This window comes from Hydra viridissima, unplaced genomic scaffold (genome assembly GCF_058129835.1).
Source record: "Hydra viridissima isolate aposymbiotic clone 2 unplaced genomic scaffold, HvirCarnegie_v1 scaffold_11, whole genome shotgun sequence".
NCBI classification, from domain to species: Eukaryota; Metazoa; Cnidaria; class Hydrozoa; order Anthoathecata; family Hydridae; genus Hydra; species Hydra viridissima.
Window position 1 is genome coordinate 4137501 of NW_028324310.1, and position 17467 is coordinate 4154967.

General features: G+C 29.2%; 2 protein-coding genes and 2 long non-coding RNA genes across 6 annotated transcripts in view; 1 reads left to right on the forward strand and 3 right to left on the reverse strand.

Annotated features, from left to right (window-relative positions):
* Nucleotides 1–17467, reverse strand: part of LOC145191199 (hemicentin-1-like) — a 94818-nt gene that overhangs the window by 24300 nt on the left and 53051 nt on the right. For 2 of the 3 annotated variants that reach the window (XM_090066162.1, XM_090066158.1), the window contains exon 1: nt 347–513. The exons of the other annotated variant lie outside the window; for it this stretch is intronic. In XM_090066162.1, the coding sequence (XP_089922288.1) occupies nt 347–383 (37 nt within the window). In that variant the 5' untranslated portion in view covers nt 384–513. Of the gene's footprint in view, nt 1–346; nt 514–17467 lie in introns of those variants that run through there. 3 annotated transcript variants of the gene reach the window in all.
* LOC149881783 (uncharacterized) lies at nt 4695–6816 on the reverse strand. Its single transcript, XR_016445186.1, has 3 exons — nt 6277–6816; nt 5613–5812; nt 4695–5471 (listed from the first exon to the last, which is right to left on the reverse strand). It is a non-coding gene; the product is annotated as an uncharacterized LOC149881783 (long non-coding RNA).
* Nucleotides 4818–15605, forward strand: LOC149881784 (uncharacterized). Its single transcript, XR_016445185.1, has 3 exons — nt 4818–5103; nt 5920–6128; nt 11388–15605. It is a non-coding gene; the product is annotated as an uncharacterized LOC149881784 (long non-coding RNA).
* Nucleotides 7064–7849, reverse strand: LOC145191403 (testis-expressed protein 47-like). Its single transcript, XM_080068493.2, has one exon. The coding sequence runs from the start codon at nt 7811–7813 to the stop codon at nt 7070–7072; it is 744 nt and encodes a 247-aa protein (XP_079924619.2). The 5' UTR covers nt 7814–7849; the 3' UTR covers nt 7064–7069.

Sequence of the window (17467 nt, forward strand, 5' to 3'; positions counted from 1 at the left end):
TATATATATATATATATATATATATATATATATATATATATATATATATATATATATATATTCAGAGAGAGAGACAGTACACTCCCTTGTAAAACATTTCTACATAAAAAACTTTATAATAAATAACTTTGTAATGAAAGTCGATCGGTGTGTGCATTTAAAAAATGATCAATCTAAGTGTTTTACAACTATTAGGGCAAATAAAGTTTTGAAGGAAGACGAGAATTATCTGTAAATAAAAAATTTTGATTTAGCTAAAACCCCTTATTAACTTAATTAAAAAAAGTCAGAAAATGATAATACTTTTGACTTTATAACATATAAATTATAACTTATACTTAATTACCTGCTAAAAGAAGGAACCAAAAGACGTATCCAGCCATGGAAAGCTGTTACTTTTTGTAGTTGCTCTTAACTTTGAACTTTTGGTAAAAAAGATTTTTTTTTTTGAATAACTTATGACAACAGGAAAATATTTACTCAAAACATTGAATTCAGTTCAACGATAAAATCCTATCACATTAATTTCAGTAATCTTTCTTTACATTTTCAATTGTGCGATTCCATTGTGTGATTAGTATGAAACGATTAAAAGTACAATTACACAAAATAACGGAGATCGAAACTCTGGTTTTGAAAAAATCAGTATAATGAATCAAGTCATCATAAAAGACTTCATCCTTGTATCCTTAATACCGAATACTATTGTTGAAAGGCTCACCTTTTTCTGTTACATGAGGCAAAACTGGAAGGTGGATTTTTTTTTTTAACAAAAAGTGGACCGTGATTGGGCACAACTTATATTTACTTTGTTTGTTTTCTATAAAATTTCATTTTTGTTTGGTTAGATTCAAACAGTGAAGTTCTTCTGCGGGATCAAACAACCAATTCTTCTCAAATACTATTAAGGATGCCTCTCCTTTAAGCATTTGGTTAATTTATTAATCCTATATGTTTAGTATTTCGAACTTCTTAACTAACCCTCAAATTAACAAATTAACCACGATTTAATTTTTAATCTTTTAACAATTAGTTTCATTCATTCTTCCATGGGCTTTCTGAGCTCGAAATGTTCTAAGTGAATAGACTGTTCATTATTACATAGAGTTGATTTAGTTATGTTTAATATACTTTAACAAAGAATATACAGTGGAGAAAATAGAATTAGCCTCACCTTTATTTTTTGCTCTAATTTAACGAAAATCGTAGTGAAACAGTTAATAAATCTACTTTATTTCTTATCATCTTCTTCTACAACTAAAAAGTTTATAAATTGGTATGTTTAATTAATTACAAATGGAAAAAAAATTTAAAGTATTCAATTTGTGGAGAAAATTGAATTAGCCTCATTAACGTTATATACAGAGAAATAAAGAAAATATTTTGGTTTTACGCTCATTTAACATTTAGCATTGCTTCATGAATTTTTAATGACTTCAAATGTGCAACTTGACATACTAGTCACAAGATTTTGAATAGTTTTTACAAATATTTCATTCCAAGCTTCTCTGATACGAGTTTTCAGGTCCAAGGTGTATTCAAATTGCTTACCATTTTCATAAACCTTTCTAGAAAGTATTCCCTATAGATTTTCAATTGGGTTAGTATCTGGACTACATGCGGGCCATTCCATTACATGAATATTTTTTTCCCTAAACCAAGCTTTTGTAAACTTTGAATTATGGATAGTAGAATTATCTTGTTGTAAAGTGAAATTTTCACCCATTAATTCCTCACCATGTTCAAGCAAACTTATTTCTAATAAGCCGATGTAGTCCTGTGAACTCATTTTTGTTGAAATCTATGCCAGTGGAAGTTTTCCACCAAAGGAAAAAACCCCCCAAACCATAACATTTCCATCACCATGTTATGACTCATCCAAGTTTCTTTCTCTTTTCAAAGATCGTACCAGTAATATTGATAGCCATCAGGACCATCTAGATTGAACTTTTTTTCATCACTAAAGAGAACTTGATCCCACTCTTCTTACCAAGACGTGTTCTTTTGAAAATTGTAATCTAACTTCTTTATGACGAGCAGTAAGTTTTGGTTTTGGTTTACGCTTTTTCCAAACTGTGTTTGGATCTTCATGTAAGATTTGTCTCACACGTTGAACAGATACAGGTAATTGTAAATCAGCACAAATTTGAGATGCAGTTATGTGCTGAGCAGCAGCAAGACGAACAATAACTCGTTAAATACGATTATCAATTTTACGTTTGCCACCACTTCCCTTATAAGCTCCATAAATAACCCCAATCTCGAAGTAATTGAAGACATAAGTGGATGAAGGCGTTATGTCGCAAAAATACAAAATTCCACTTTTTTACACGAATAAAGGTGCTAAGTAACGCTCTTTCACATAAACATAATGACACCGCACAAAAATGTGCTAAAATACGATTTTCACAGTGGATGAAGGAGTTATGTTACATATTAATTCACCCATAACACGATTTAACGCGGATGTAAGTGTTAAGGGACAGTTCAATTATTAAGCACTTTTGGCAATCTTTTAATTTTCTTTGCAATTTCCTGATTAGATAAGCCTGTATCTTTGTATGCTTTGATTACTGCTGGTTCTTCATTTGTTAAACGCTTACCACGTCCCATTTCAAATTAAGGTATCAAAAACCAAATGTTAAAAACTTTATGAGCACTGATTTCACAGTCTTTGTTTAACTTACAAATAATAATAAAAAACTAAGTCACAAATGCATATCACCAGATCAAAATATACAAGTAAACTGGAAATAATTATTGATGAGGCTAATTCTATTTGTTACCACAAATATCAAGTATTATACATTTTATGGTTTTATCAAATGTACCATAATTTAATTATGCTATATTATAATCTAAAAAGTTGTTGTTTGTAACAATAATTTTATGTGTGTGGATACAAAAGATACACCGCACAAACTTGCTTATAGATTTACAAAATATTGGATCAGTACATGTATTTCTCCAAAACCAGGAATTCACATGTAAAGTATTTCCTTGTGTACGTTCTATTTCGTGCATTTATTACCGAGATAAATAACGATTAAATGGATATTGGTGAAGGTTTTTGAAGTTTTGCACTTTTTTGCGTTGGAAAGTAAATACTAAATGTATAGTAAACTATACTTGATGTTAAGGCATTCTGTATGTGCAACTTCCGAAGATGTCGAATAAGGTGACTTTAAATAAATCTATCAGGTGGGGGGAGGGGTGTCATAGTCCGGACAAAACCTTAAAAGTATGAAAATGTTCACTAATATGATCATATAAATAAAGACTGTACCAAAAAAATTTTCAAATGCACTCTAAAACAACATTCCTCTTATAAAATAAAATGAATGTAAATACAAAGAACTAAATTTTGGTTAACGAAATTCTCAAGTTCATCATAATGAAAAATGAACTTCATTAAAAAAATGTAAAATAACCGAACTGTAAAAAAGAAAAATTTAGTTTTTTAAAAAATTTAAACAGCATTTCAATATAATCAGTAATCTTCTAAATTTAAAGAAAATTATAAATTTTACATTTTTCTTAGTCATGATGCCAATAACATAAAAGAACTTTGAAAGGCATTTTAAAAGAGTTGACAACTTTGAAGCAGTTGTAGTTGGAAAACTATGTCTTTTAAATATTCATATTATTAATTACAGTATTAGCATTTTTATTATATATAAATATTAGTATTTTCAAAACTATGTAGTTTTCCAACTACAACTGCTTCAAAATTGTCAACTCTTTCAATAATTCAATTTTTAAAGATAATAAACTTAACCCTAGTAGGAATTCTTTTTATGTAACGAAAGAGCAAATTCTCGGCTATGAGTGGAACTTATATAATCGAGGACCATTTAACATTTGGATCATGAGGTCTTCATAAAAGTTTTTGCAGAACTTAAGTTTCAAAGCGTGCCATTAATTAAATTTTAAACATAACTCTAACCTAAAAATTTACAAATAAACAATAAACACTGTATGTTTAATGTTTCTTTTTAATATCTCCCAAAAGGCGCTTTTTCAAGGGATTCGCTCCGAGCGATAAAATACTTTTACTCGACACTGAATGGAAACTTTGCTTGTGGAGTTGGTTTACATAAAAATTTTGACACCGTAGACCATAACATTTTTTATCAAAATTTAACTATTAAGGTTTATGCGGTCTCTGCTTACAATGGCCTAAATTAAACCTTTCCAACTGTCAACAGTTAGTTACTTCTAAAGGCACCTACACAGATACTAATGCTGTTTTTATTGGTATCTCTGAGAGATCGGTGTTTGTCTTTATTACTTACATTAATGATCTTAATCTTTTTCTCAAACATTCGAATATGTATAGTTTTACTGGATACTAATCTTCGATTAATAAAAAACTTTCTCAACTAAATGAACAATAATCCTGATGCTAATCTCGTTCAATGGCTTCAATTAAATAAAATTCAATTAAATAAAATCTCCTTGAACATTAGTTCAAAGTCACTATGCATTTATCATAGGTATATCATTTTATACTTAATGTCACTTAATTTTTGGATTTACTTACTTTATGTATAACAGTTTTCGGATATAAAAAAACTTTTAAAAGTCGTTTCACTTCTACATTGATTGATTTTCGCCGAAGGATTTTTGTTTGTGACAATTGTAAAATAAGATTTTTGTAGAAGTCTTTTTTGCAATCTTTGATTTCTAGAAAATTTAGACATTTTACCAACAAGCACAAAACCAAAAAAAAAAATGATGCCGGGTAAAAAAAAAAAAGCAAATCAAAACACGCTTGAGGTTTCGCTTTGACTTATCAACAAGTTTATTTCATTTTGAAAATACCCAACTGCAAAAGAAAACCTGGAAAACCATGGCGATAAAAAAAAAGTTAATGTTCTGAAAAAAAGTTCTCGTCAAAAGGCAGAGGTGTGGTTTCTCGTTCTTAAGTATGAAACTTTTGTGGAACAGTCAAGAAGGTGCTTTTCAATTAACCTAGAGGCTAATAGCAATGCAGTTTCTTTGGAAAGAGAAGTCACGCAAGTTATTCAGTTTCATCTGAATAAAATCTTAACAATACATCAGTATTATAAAAAAAACTATATCATGTGCTCATAAAAACAGGTGAGAAATTTTCGTATTCTAATACTGTTAGTAAGTTTTTTGTATCTGATTTGCTACATTCATCTTCATAGGAGAAAAAACCTTTAAACACTGGAACTGGAATTTCTCAAAATAAAATTAAAATATTTTAGAAAACAAAAAGGCTTATAGTTAAAATTCTTACAGACTTGAGCTTACTTAAACTTGAAATAAAGTTAACTATTTTAATCAAAAAATGAATTTAAAAATTATTGCAAAAATACCTGTTTACATTGTAGATTTCTGTATTTTTACAACTGAGATTTTGATTTAACATTTATGAAATTTTATTACGTTTTTCAAATATTAGAATAATTTTTTTTTTATGATTTCCACTTCGGTATTGTTAGCTACATTATCAGACATTTGAATTTTCCAAAGTTTTTAGAGTGTTTTTGATTTGAAGCACAGATTTTACATATATTATTTAACTATCCCTAAAAAGTTTGAAAAGGTAAAATAACTTTTTTGTAATTTCGAAGTCAACACACGCTTTTTTGTCTTGTTATATGAAAAAGTGCTGTGGTAAATGCAACCATCTAATTAACAAAATATTTTATTGCTTTTTTGATGAAGTCAACTTTCTTAATACCTTTTGTCAATTGCAGTGTGTGTTTACCACAAACAGACTTTGATTGCAACTCTCAACTTTTAATAAATCATATTAACACCTTTGCCATTGACACACCACCTAAAAAAATATATATAGTTCATACATTTACTATATACAGCAAATATTAGAAGATTATTTTTTTCAAAGAGCAACTTTTTTTAAAAATGCAAAATTGCCTGTTTCAGTTTTTGGAAGCAAGAGGAGATAATCAATGTGGATAAAAACTGCTCAGTGGAGTGTCTCTACTCCCTGATTCCATTCCAACGAGGAACAATTTAAGCTCAAAATTTTGAGATATATTGAAAAGTTACAGAATAGTAGGAGTCATTGTTTTGAATTGTCCACATGGTGGTAGGGAAAACAGCACCTGTTAAAGTTTCTTCACTTAACATTTGTAGGTCTTTTTTTTGGTTTTTTTTTTATAGTTCTCTGACAGGTTTTTTTAATAGAGCTTAAAAAAAACTTAACTTTAAGAACCGATTGATTTAACAAATTTAAGAAAAATGACTCAGATTTGAGTTATTTAATGTATGAATACTTACAACTTCAGTTATTGAATCTTTGAACTTGATAATAAAACCATCAAAGCATCTGAAGCTTTTTAATATTTAACTTATTTGGTCTTTTATTATAAAATAATTAATATAAATTATGGTAAACTTTAGATTACACATCAGAAAAACTAGTTGAAAATATTAAATTTACTTATAAAATATATCAATAGCTACCCAGAAGACAGATTTTACAGTGATAAATAGTTTGATAATTCAAAATTCCTACTCAATAAACTATTATTGAACCTACACTTGTATTTTTGAACATACTAAACTTCAAAACTTTTCTGCTAACACATATACACACAAGCACATATCTATATTTGTACTTTCATGTGTGAGTGAGTGTGTGCGTGCGTGCGTGTGCGTGTGTGTGTGTATCATACTTTTGAATAATGGAAGAAAAATGCTAATATAACTATATACTATTACAATGCTACAACATTTAACTGAATAATAATAATAATAATAATAATAATAATAATAATAATAATAATAATAATAATAGTAATAATAATAATAGTAATAATAATAATAATAATAATAATAACAACAATAATAATAATAATAATAATAATAATAATAATAATAATAATAATAATAATAATAATAATAATAATAATTATATATATATATATATATATATATATATATATATATATATATATATATATATATATATATATATATATATATATATATATATATATATATATATATATATATATATATATATATATATATATATATATATATATATATATATATATATGTACCAAATTTACATCACAGGTAAATCAATACTAGTTATTGGCCAAGCAAGTTCATTTTCTGAAATTACTATATCCCAAGACAAAAATTGTTTTTCATAAAATGTATTCAAACTAAGCAAATCTTTTGATTTTAATAAATTTTCAATTTGGATAACTGGTAGCACTAGGTTTGAATGTTTTGTAGACAACTCTTCCAAAAACAACCTCAACAGTTTTCTGGGAACTTTATTCATTTCCTTAGAGAGACTTATAATCACAGTTAAAGCTTCTTCTACTTGCTTTTCGGTAAACTCTTCTACTTTTGTATCGAAATCAAAATTCACAAATGGAACGCTTAAGATTTGACTTGAAAATTGGGAAAATAGTCGAAAAGGAACATTGCTTGAATACACCACTACTTTTGAATTCCAAATCAAATTCGCAGAAATAACTCCATTAATAAAATCACATATGACTGTTTCTGGACCCTCGATTACGTGAACTACTTTTCCAGAATAAAATAGAAGAATCCCAGATAAAGAATCGATTTGGGCTTTGTTTGTAACGGAAATTGATTTCAAAAAGCGTTCATAAACAAGCATCGAGTTCGGCATTGAAGATTCACTTTCCTTTAATTGTGCAATATAAAATAAAAAACAAACTGCTTTTGTGTTTTTTGAAGCTCTTGATCTTTCTAAAACAACATCCAGGAGATTAGAGCGATTTAAGTTATCAAGAGCAGAAACAGAACGTTCGATTGAAATGTTAGCCATAACGTTTTGTTAGTGCTACGGTAACTGGAGTTGTGTAAAAGTAAACACGAAAAATTTATTAATGAAAAAAAAACTTTAGCAAGTGTTTTTTAAAAAAATCTTGATAAAACTTTCTTTCAGAATAATCATAAATATTTTTGATGAAAAATTTTATGAGTATTCTGAAAGTAAGTTTAATCCTGATTTCGGAAAACAAAAAAAAAGTGGATTTATTGAAAGAGTTACACAAAAAACCATTCCTTCGAAACACCAGAGGTAGGCACTTCCGATAAAAGTTCTGATTTTCCGGTATTCCGCTAGTACCGGACTAAGAAAAAAATGTGGGATTATTAGACTGATTATGTTTCGGACTTCGACTTTCGGACTGGCAATATTAGATATCCGATATTCCGATAACTATCGGACTAAGCAAAAAGTATCGGACTATCGGACTATCGGACTAAAAAATAACTATCGAACTTCGACTATTGGACCGTTCAAATTTTGTTTTTCCGTCTTCCTAATTTTTATATATGAAGTAAATTATTTTTTTGGGTCAAGTGCAGATTCAAATTTCACGATCACGCATGTCTCCTCTGTTCCACCAAGTACTCTGGTTTTGTTTTTGACTGTTGCTCATGCCCTTTTCGACCGCGGGCACATCATTCTCTATTTCAACTGCTGCAACATGTCAAAGTGTCTATCAGCACTGTTAGATTGTTAGCTCAACAGCTCCGTAAAATGGATTTCAGGTAAGATCTTTATCATCTTTACCCTTAGAATCCCAAAAAACATTGGCCTTAGTTACCTAAGTTACAAGTTGCGCCACAAAGAGGCTGTATAATATAGATTTACTACAGTAATACTTTAAAAACATTTTTAAAGTATAAATAAATCATTAATTTACTTAAAAAATAATCATTGATGGGTTTTATTCTTTTTAAAAAAATTTCTATAAACAGTTACAGCTAGATATCATACCAAGTTGAAATGGACAAATATTTGACATTTACGTCAAGTCGGCCACCTAGTGCTGTAAGCAACATTGATATGTCAAGCCGGCCTGATAGTGAAATAAGCCAGAGGAGTGATGAAGAGAAGATGGTAATGCTTGACACCTCCAGCCAGTTCTCTATTGATAGCACTGTAAGGCCTCGAGCTCTCAGCCAGAGAGACAGCCAGCTTGCCACAGGCAACATAGTCAGCCTGTGAAAGTTTCCTGTGGCATGCTGGTAAAAAAAAATCAAAAAAAGCTTTTAAATTTTTTTAAAGGTATTTGACTACCGGAGTATCGATTATTGGACGGGAAAATTAGGATAACTATGTGACTATCGATAGCGGATTAGGAACGCAAACTATCGGACTATCAGATATCGAACTAAAAAAAAATAGCGGTTGCCCAGCTCTGTTAAACATCCAACGCCAAATAAGCTAGAAATCTATGCCTAAATGCGTCAGAGGATGTTTAAAGCAATAGGTGACCACTTTACTAACATTCGAATTGCGTGTGTTTTTATTGCTACTTTTGAATATTAAGCATTAACCATTGTGTCTGTTTTTTTTTTTTTTTTTTTTTTTCATAAAATACGATAATATGCATAAGTATTTTTTTCTTTAATATCATATTATTATTAAGTTAAAATTTTTTTTTTTGTTGAAATTTTAATCTGTTTAAATGCAAATTAATTAAAGTTAATCACTTAAGGTATTTGCATCAGTATAATTACGACTATTATACGTAATTATAATTTTTATAAAGTAATATGAATTACTAATTTATGTGGTTTTAAGTGATTATATTTAGGCTTTGTATTCAATTTCTTAGTTTTAATTTTTAACTTTTTTAACTTTTTTAACGAATAAAGAGTATTTTAGAGTATTTTAATAAACTCCAGAAATTTCGACTTATCCTAAAAGATTTTTATAGAAGGTGGTTACGATTCGTTACTATTCGTTAAAAAACGAACAAGCTAACGCTACGACTTGACTTTAGTAAACTGGGGTGAGAGTAAACGAAAAAAAAAATTGTATGGTTTCGCAATTTTGTTTCTTTTGCATGCAAAAGAAGCAAAATTGCTTTTATAAAGATTTTTTTGTTTTCGCATGCAAAAGCAAAAAAATCTTTATAAAAGTGTGTATTGTAGATAATTTTTTGCTTTATCTAAAATTTATTAAAATTATTATCTAAAAATGCAAAATAATTTTAAAAACTTTTTTTGTACCTAAGCAAACTTTGACTTCAAACTCTTGAAATTAAAATTATAAACTTTCGAAACTAAAAATACAAATACTGGTGTGTAGGTGAACCACCAAACACCGTATTTACAACATCCAATTCGGTTTGGATGGAAGAGAAACAATTTACTCAATCGCTCACTAAAGTATTCATACCAGCAATTAAGTTGATTCCAAGGGTTGGTCAAATAAGTCAAGTTTTTAGACTGAGTAGTTTAATCAATTGATCAAGTTTTTCAATAATACGTGTTCACATTTTAGTCTTGGGTCGTCACACAAACTTCAACCGTTAGAAGTAGGTGTGTATTGCTACGTGAACCGAGTTCAGCACAAATTACTTACAGAATATTCTGCAGCTACAAATTTCAACAACTTAATGATTGACAGCTTCATTCAATTACAAGCAAAACTTTTCAGCTCCGTAGACGCATTTACACGAACACAGTTATCGCTAAATTTCAAAACATGTTTGTTTTTAACAGCTTGTTTCAACTTGATATTAGAAAAATTAATCAACAAAAATTTTAAATTGCTCAAACATTTCATATACCATCTCATTCTGTTCATATACCATCTCATTCTGTTCATATACCATCTCATTCTGTTCATATACCATCTCATTCTGTTCATATACCATCTCATTCTGTTCATATACCATTCATTCTGTTCATATACCATCTCCTTCTGTTCATATACCATCTCATTCTGTTCATATACCATCTCATTCTGTTTTATCATCTTCATTCGAACCTGAAAAAACCGAGACAATCAAGAGGTGTAAAGTTTGGGAAGATGTATTACCAACTCAAAATAACTTGTGGTACCAATGTGAAGCTTCTATTTGCAAGTCTTGGGTTTACCCAAAAAATACAAGATTGAAGAGCTTTTTGGATGAAAAAATGCCGTGGACCTGGAACAACTGACCATAAACATTCAGACCATTTTTTTTCATGATAAAAATCAAGTATTTTTTTTTAAATTTTAAAACTATTTTTTATTTACTTATGTAACATAAATAATTCTTCAAAAAAAAGAAAAATTTTTTTTTCTTTACTGAATTTGAAGCTGAGCCGTTTACTGTTACCCGAGTTTTCTCTATACCTGGCCACCTAGTCACAAAACTTTGTTTAGCACTTGTAAATGGTATTGTAATAAAAGATAAAACACAAATAACTTGCTCAAATGAGTTTTAGCTAGTGATAATTTCGTTTTATGATTTTAAATCAGTTTTGTTTTTATTTCGTTTTTGTTTATCTCTTTTCAGTTTTAATTTCGTTTTCCTAATTGTAGCTAATTTTAGTTTTCATTTCTATTTCGTTTTTGAATATTAATTTCGTTTTTTATTTCGTTTCACATATAGGAAACAACTCTATTCCTCCAGAGAGCAAATCAATCTTCAACATAAATGTCTTTGATCAAATTAACATATCTGTTAACTTCGCCTTGCACATCAATGGCTGTTGTGCTAGAAATACTAGAGCTGTCAGTGTCATGTTCTGGAATTCTGTTACTTTGCTGAATAAATGTGGAAATGCTTTCATCTGAGATGAGACCGTTTTCTCTGCAAGCCTATTTTCTGGTGCCAGTAATAGGACTGGTTGTAGAACCATTAGTATCATCACGGTTTCTCCTGCTCACAGCTATTAAGCAGTTCTTAAGAAGTAGTAATGTGTTTTATTATGCTGACAATAAAACACATTACTACTTCTTAAGAACTGCTTGATCAGGTGTTAGGAAGATAACTATAAAAACCATAACTAATGCACTATGCTTTACCAATAGTAATAGTAAAATATGGTAAATTACACAATGCTTTAAAATGTAATATTAATGATAGACATAAACTAAATAAAGGGTAAAAGTGTTTTATACAAATTATAAAAGTTATCAAAGTTTCCATTTTCCACCACTCAATTAACAACTAATTAATTACTACCTGATGCTGCGGCTGGAAGTGGATTGAACCCGAATATACCAGAATGTAGAATATAATTAAAACGCTTCTTAAAATCTTCAAAAAGTGAATCTTCAAAAGAAAATAATATCAGTATTTTATCCCACTCAGAATTTTGAAGGCTATCGTGCTTATAAGAAAGCAAATATCTTTTTAATTTCTAACCGAATTTCTAGTAAACGTTTTAAGATATGAAATATACTGTTCCAACGTATAGGGCACTCGACTATCAAAGTTTTGACATACTCGAATTAATTTTTGAGTAATCAGTGAATTTTTCCTGAAAAAATTTACCAATTTTCTTGCATTACTTAAAATAATGGAGTAGTTCTTGTACACTGGCTTAATTAATAATTGAATGCTGTATGTAAGACAAGACATGTTTAGAAGGCATTTCAGCACATGACAAAAAGTAATCTGCATTGCCTTCCTGCTCACTACTTTCATTTTCACTCGAGTTTCTTCATTCTCTATTACACTGTCATCACTATATTCATCTGAGCTGTCTTCATCACAGATATCAGCGCATGTTCTTGCTGTGGATCTTTGTGTAACTTGATCTTCACTTTGTTCTCCACTTTGTCTTTATAACTCTTCACTCTTCAAAGCTTCATATTGACGTATTGCTTCTTCTTGCATAATGCGCACAGCTTTGGTCATATTGGCTTATTATCTGATACAATCAAAAGTATTTTATCAGACAATTTCCAGTCTTTAAAGCACTTTGCAACAAGTTAGGAAATAGCTTACCCTGTATGGGGATGAGGCACTTCTACAATGTCCAGAGTTGCATGACATGTTGAGTCATTTATCGGGTCAAAAAAGCTTGCCGATATACTCAATTAAGAAAAAGTTAGACCTTTTTTGACCAGGAGTCTATACATAACGTTTCTTTTCTTACATGTTTCAATTTTTCTTTTAACAGCGCACAGTGGAAAATTGTAGAGCAACAGCATATCATAAATGTTTTTTACTAATGTCGCTACTATCATTATATTTCAATTTTATTTAATAGTTTAATAGTCAATCATTACTATAATGCAGGAATTTCACATAATTTTATGTAAAAATAAAAGATTTGAAGCCCTATTGTTTATTACTTTTGCGGATGTTCATTTCAAACCTGTTCGCTTCATCACTTTAAAAGTTAATTTTCTATAAAACTTTCTAGGAATAAGTATAAAGTATTATACATTTTTGAAAAGCTCATGTTATGGAGATTTTAAGAAAATTATACATTTTTACTTATATGGTTCAGTTTAGGAGTAATTATTTGAACAATAAAATAAATGAAAAAAAATAATATTCTTCAAGTTCACTGAGACTTTTGGTAGTTGCCCACGCTTCCCCACGCTTTACATTTAATGTAGTATTGTAGCCTAGGTGTTTATTAAAAACATGTATAAGAATGAGTTGCAGAAACGTGCGGTTTCCGAAATTATCGAGAAAAGAGTGATAAAAGTAAAAAAACAGAAAACCGCTTTTTATCGTGGTTTCAAATTTTGTTCATTTATAACAATAGCTTGGTATATGTTTTTTAATTTATTATCAATTTTTTATTGATACCATGGCATTCTTTTATTTTTGCACTGATTTTGTGGTGAATGTACACTGCCAATATATAAAGAGTTGAAATATTTATATCAGTATAAGAAACTCACAGTGGAAATTAAACCGACTCGTTTGACTATTGAATATTACTTAAGTTACTTTTGTGACTTGTTAAAATGACAACTTTTAAGTGTTTGAAATGTAAATTATTGCTTTCCTATATTGATGGAGGAATGACAGTTGAGGCACTGTCAACAATTTTAAAAGAAAATTATCAACTTTCTGAGGACAACTTGTGTTTCATCATTAGTGGTATTTAAAGGCACATTATTCCGTCTTTTAATAAACGATGGAGCAGATCTTTAATACATATCTTCAGGCGTTGCATTCAATAGGAGAAGAAGCAGAAGCAAAACTTGTGGAATCATTAAGGATTGCTGATAAAGACAAAAAAAAATTAACATTGAGTTTTATGGAAAACGCAAGCCAGAAAAATATGCTAACTGATGAAGAAGCACTCAGCGTGTTTATTGATTTAGATTTAACAAAAGCACAATATTTGTATATGAGGAAGGTGACAAATGAACGAAACTGTTCCATATTCCCACCATATTGTAAAATTCAAGAAATTAAACAGACCTGCTATCCACCATCTTCTGCAATAGAAATTACGAACACACATGCGAAAATTCTGGAACTGCAAGATTTATAGGATCACACTGTAGCTAGAATTTTGACCATAGATTCTCTGTACAGTATTGAATTCAAGCATTTACTTTCATATAGTAAATGGGGCTGTGATGGTTCCTCTGGCCAAAGCCAATACAAGCAGAAACTTCCAGAGGAATCTGAACTTATTTCTTATGCAAATTTGTTTACTAGTTCTTTGGTGCCTATCAAACTAATTGATAAAGTAACTGGCGCAGTTGTTTGGCAAAATCCGGCACCTTCATATGTTCGTTTTTGTCGACCTATATGCATTGAATTTTGCAAAGAGACTTCCAAGAAAACTAAAGCCATTGTAGATGAAGTAAAGAGCCAAATAAACTCTTTGCGTGAAATGTGCAAGAACTTGATGAAGATACTCTACAGCTTTTGAAAGTCAACGAACTGATTTCAGGAACTGAAAGTCCCTATGTAGTTATGATATAGTACCTTTAAGGTGGTACCAGGGTAAAAAACGGCTATTTTTGATAAAATTTTGAAAAATACCAAAATTAATGTTTTGAATTCTTAAATCTACCTATTTCAATATGCGTTTTGCAAAAAGTCAAAAACCTTCTTAATTTTAATCAAATTTGGCCTTTTTTTAAAGAGCAGTTTGGTTCTTGCTTCATAACAAAGACCTTTGAAACGCTTTTTATCTCGCTAAATCTCAATTTTTCAGAAAAAATAACTTTTCATAGAAAATAGATAATGGGCTGAAATTTTGCAGATTTAAAGATGAACATATTACGAATGTTGTCTATGAAGCAAATTTTTGTTATTTTTTATTTAAAACTCATTTTTATCATGCTTTTGTCCCAAACTTCCCTTTAATTTTATATCTTAAAGTTCGAATGTCAACCTGGTAAAATTAAAAATGTTTTAAAAAATTCTGTTTCATAGACAACATTCTAAATACATTAAAGAATTCATGTTCAAATTTTCAAGCAGTTTTGACTCTTTTTGAGTTAGTTATATTAGATGAAAGAATAAGAAGGTTTGGGGGTAAAATAACACTAATTATGCGCATAATTAATGACGTTATCACTAAATTTTTTTTATTTGGCTACTGTTTTATATATATTTTTTGTTCATTAATAGAAAAGAGCTAAAGTCTATTAATAGTTTTCAATTTCTTGTTAAAAAGTTACCTTTACCCTGGTACCACCTTAATATACCTATACATTATTTCATAAAAACAACTATTTAAAAATTGTTATTAAGAAACTGTCTTAAATATTTCTATAATTAGTAGGTAAGCACTTTATGTATTTTTCGTAGTTTTTAATAATTTTAAGGTATTTTCATATATTTGTAAAGCATTGTGTTAAAGTGTAAATTAACTAACTGCCAATTTTGAAGTTTTTGATTTTTATTTATTTATTTTTAATATTGTATTACAAAAAATTCTTATAAAGAGTATTTCACAAGAAGCGTCATATACTACTTTACATTTGTGCAAAATTTCAAATCTCTATTTTTAGTAACAAAAAAGTTATCGATTTTTGGTCCGAAACACACCTTTATTTTCCACTGTGCAGCGCCTTGCTACCTTCATATTTCTTATCAAGCTGATTGTTCAGTGTGGATGACCCTAAATCAAACGGGAATAAAAATTAAACAAATTCGCTTACCCCAATTGTAAAGTATATTTCAAGTTTTTCTTGGAATTTTCTCAATCAGATAATATGCATTGTACAGTACTTGTATTGTACATTTAAATCACTTGTTGCCTTGTTAATTTGTGTTTGCTAATAGCTATTGCTGTACGTTTTTACAGCTTTACACATAATGAAATAGCATTAAAGCTCCTTACCTGAAACTAGGAATTTCTTGTCACAGGCAGATACCATATTTGTGACTTTAGGAATATTCACATGCTGTATCGGACAGCCAGATGCTACAATTCATGCGTCAACTGCATTAATTCGGTTATTATACTCTAGACCATTTACCACCTCTTTTGTTAAAAAACTCTCGTTATGTAAATTCTTTTGTTCTTCCACAAGCTGAATCACTTAGTTTCTGTTTATATGACAAGTTGTTATTTCCCCCTTCATCATCGCTTATTTAAAATTCTTTATAAACTTCTTGATGACAAGTACGAAGATGAGTGCTTAAATTTGTTGCAATTTTCTCAGTTACTTTAAAACTACAAACTTTCAGACTATTTATCGCCCAAAATCCACTTACTCTTACATTTCTGTGGCAAATAAATACAAAAATCAGGAATGCCGTTTTCTCTTTTTCTTCCACTAGGAGTAGGAGCAACACTCATTCTTATAAAAATCAATTCTAAAAATGATTAGCAAGTAAACGAATTCCTGCCTGACAGTTAGCACTGTGCTTTTAGTTTTATATGTCTTTGAAATGTTTTGATTTGGTTTAGCTGAACTTAACGCAAAGTAGGTTTGGCAATAATAACTTGGATCTCTTGCTTATTTGTAAGTACTTCATACGGTATCCCAAATAGTATGATGATAATCTTTAATTACCGTTACTAATTTAATAAAAAAAAGAATTTCTTCGTTTTTTTTAATTAACCTTCAGTTCTTATTTCATTTCTATTTTTTTAAAAATGCCTTTATTTTTATTTCTTTTTCATTGAACGAAAATGTTTGATTTTCGTTCTTATTTCTTTTTCGTTAACGAAAATAACACTGATTTAAGCCAACTTTGATGATAAAAATTACATGATGAAATTTAAAAGCATGAAAATTTAAGCATGAAAGAATTACATCATTACATGATTAAAAAAAAACGAACGTCGTTAACGGTCGTTAATTACCCCTGTAATAGCATTTATGACAAGCCTAATAAAAGCATTTGTAATAATAAGGGACTAACTTTGCGACAAAAAAAAAAAAAAAAGAAAACCCCAAAAAGCATACCAACAAAATGCCACATTCTTATTAAGAAGTCTTAATAAAGAATGTGGCATTATGTTGCTATGCTTTTTGGGTTTTTTTTTTTTTTTGCCGTGTATTTGGTTGGTCCCAAGTAATAATAAATCAAATACATCTTTTTTAATTTGAGGGTGTGTGGATGCCTCCTGGTTCTGTATAATGGTAGTAGTCTGACTTACTTATGTTACGCGCGTACTTTTCATTGCGCACGACATTTATTCTTTTAGTTTTTCTTTTACAATGCTGTTATCAATAATAATTTTTCGACTTTGAATCTTTAAAAAAATTTTTCTCTTATTCTGTCTTCTTTACTGTTTCTTTAAA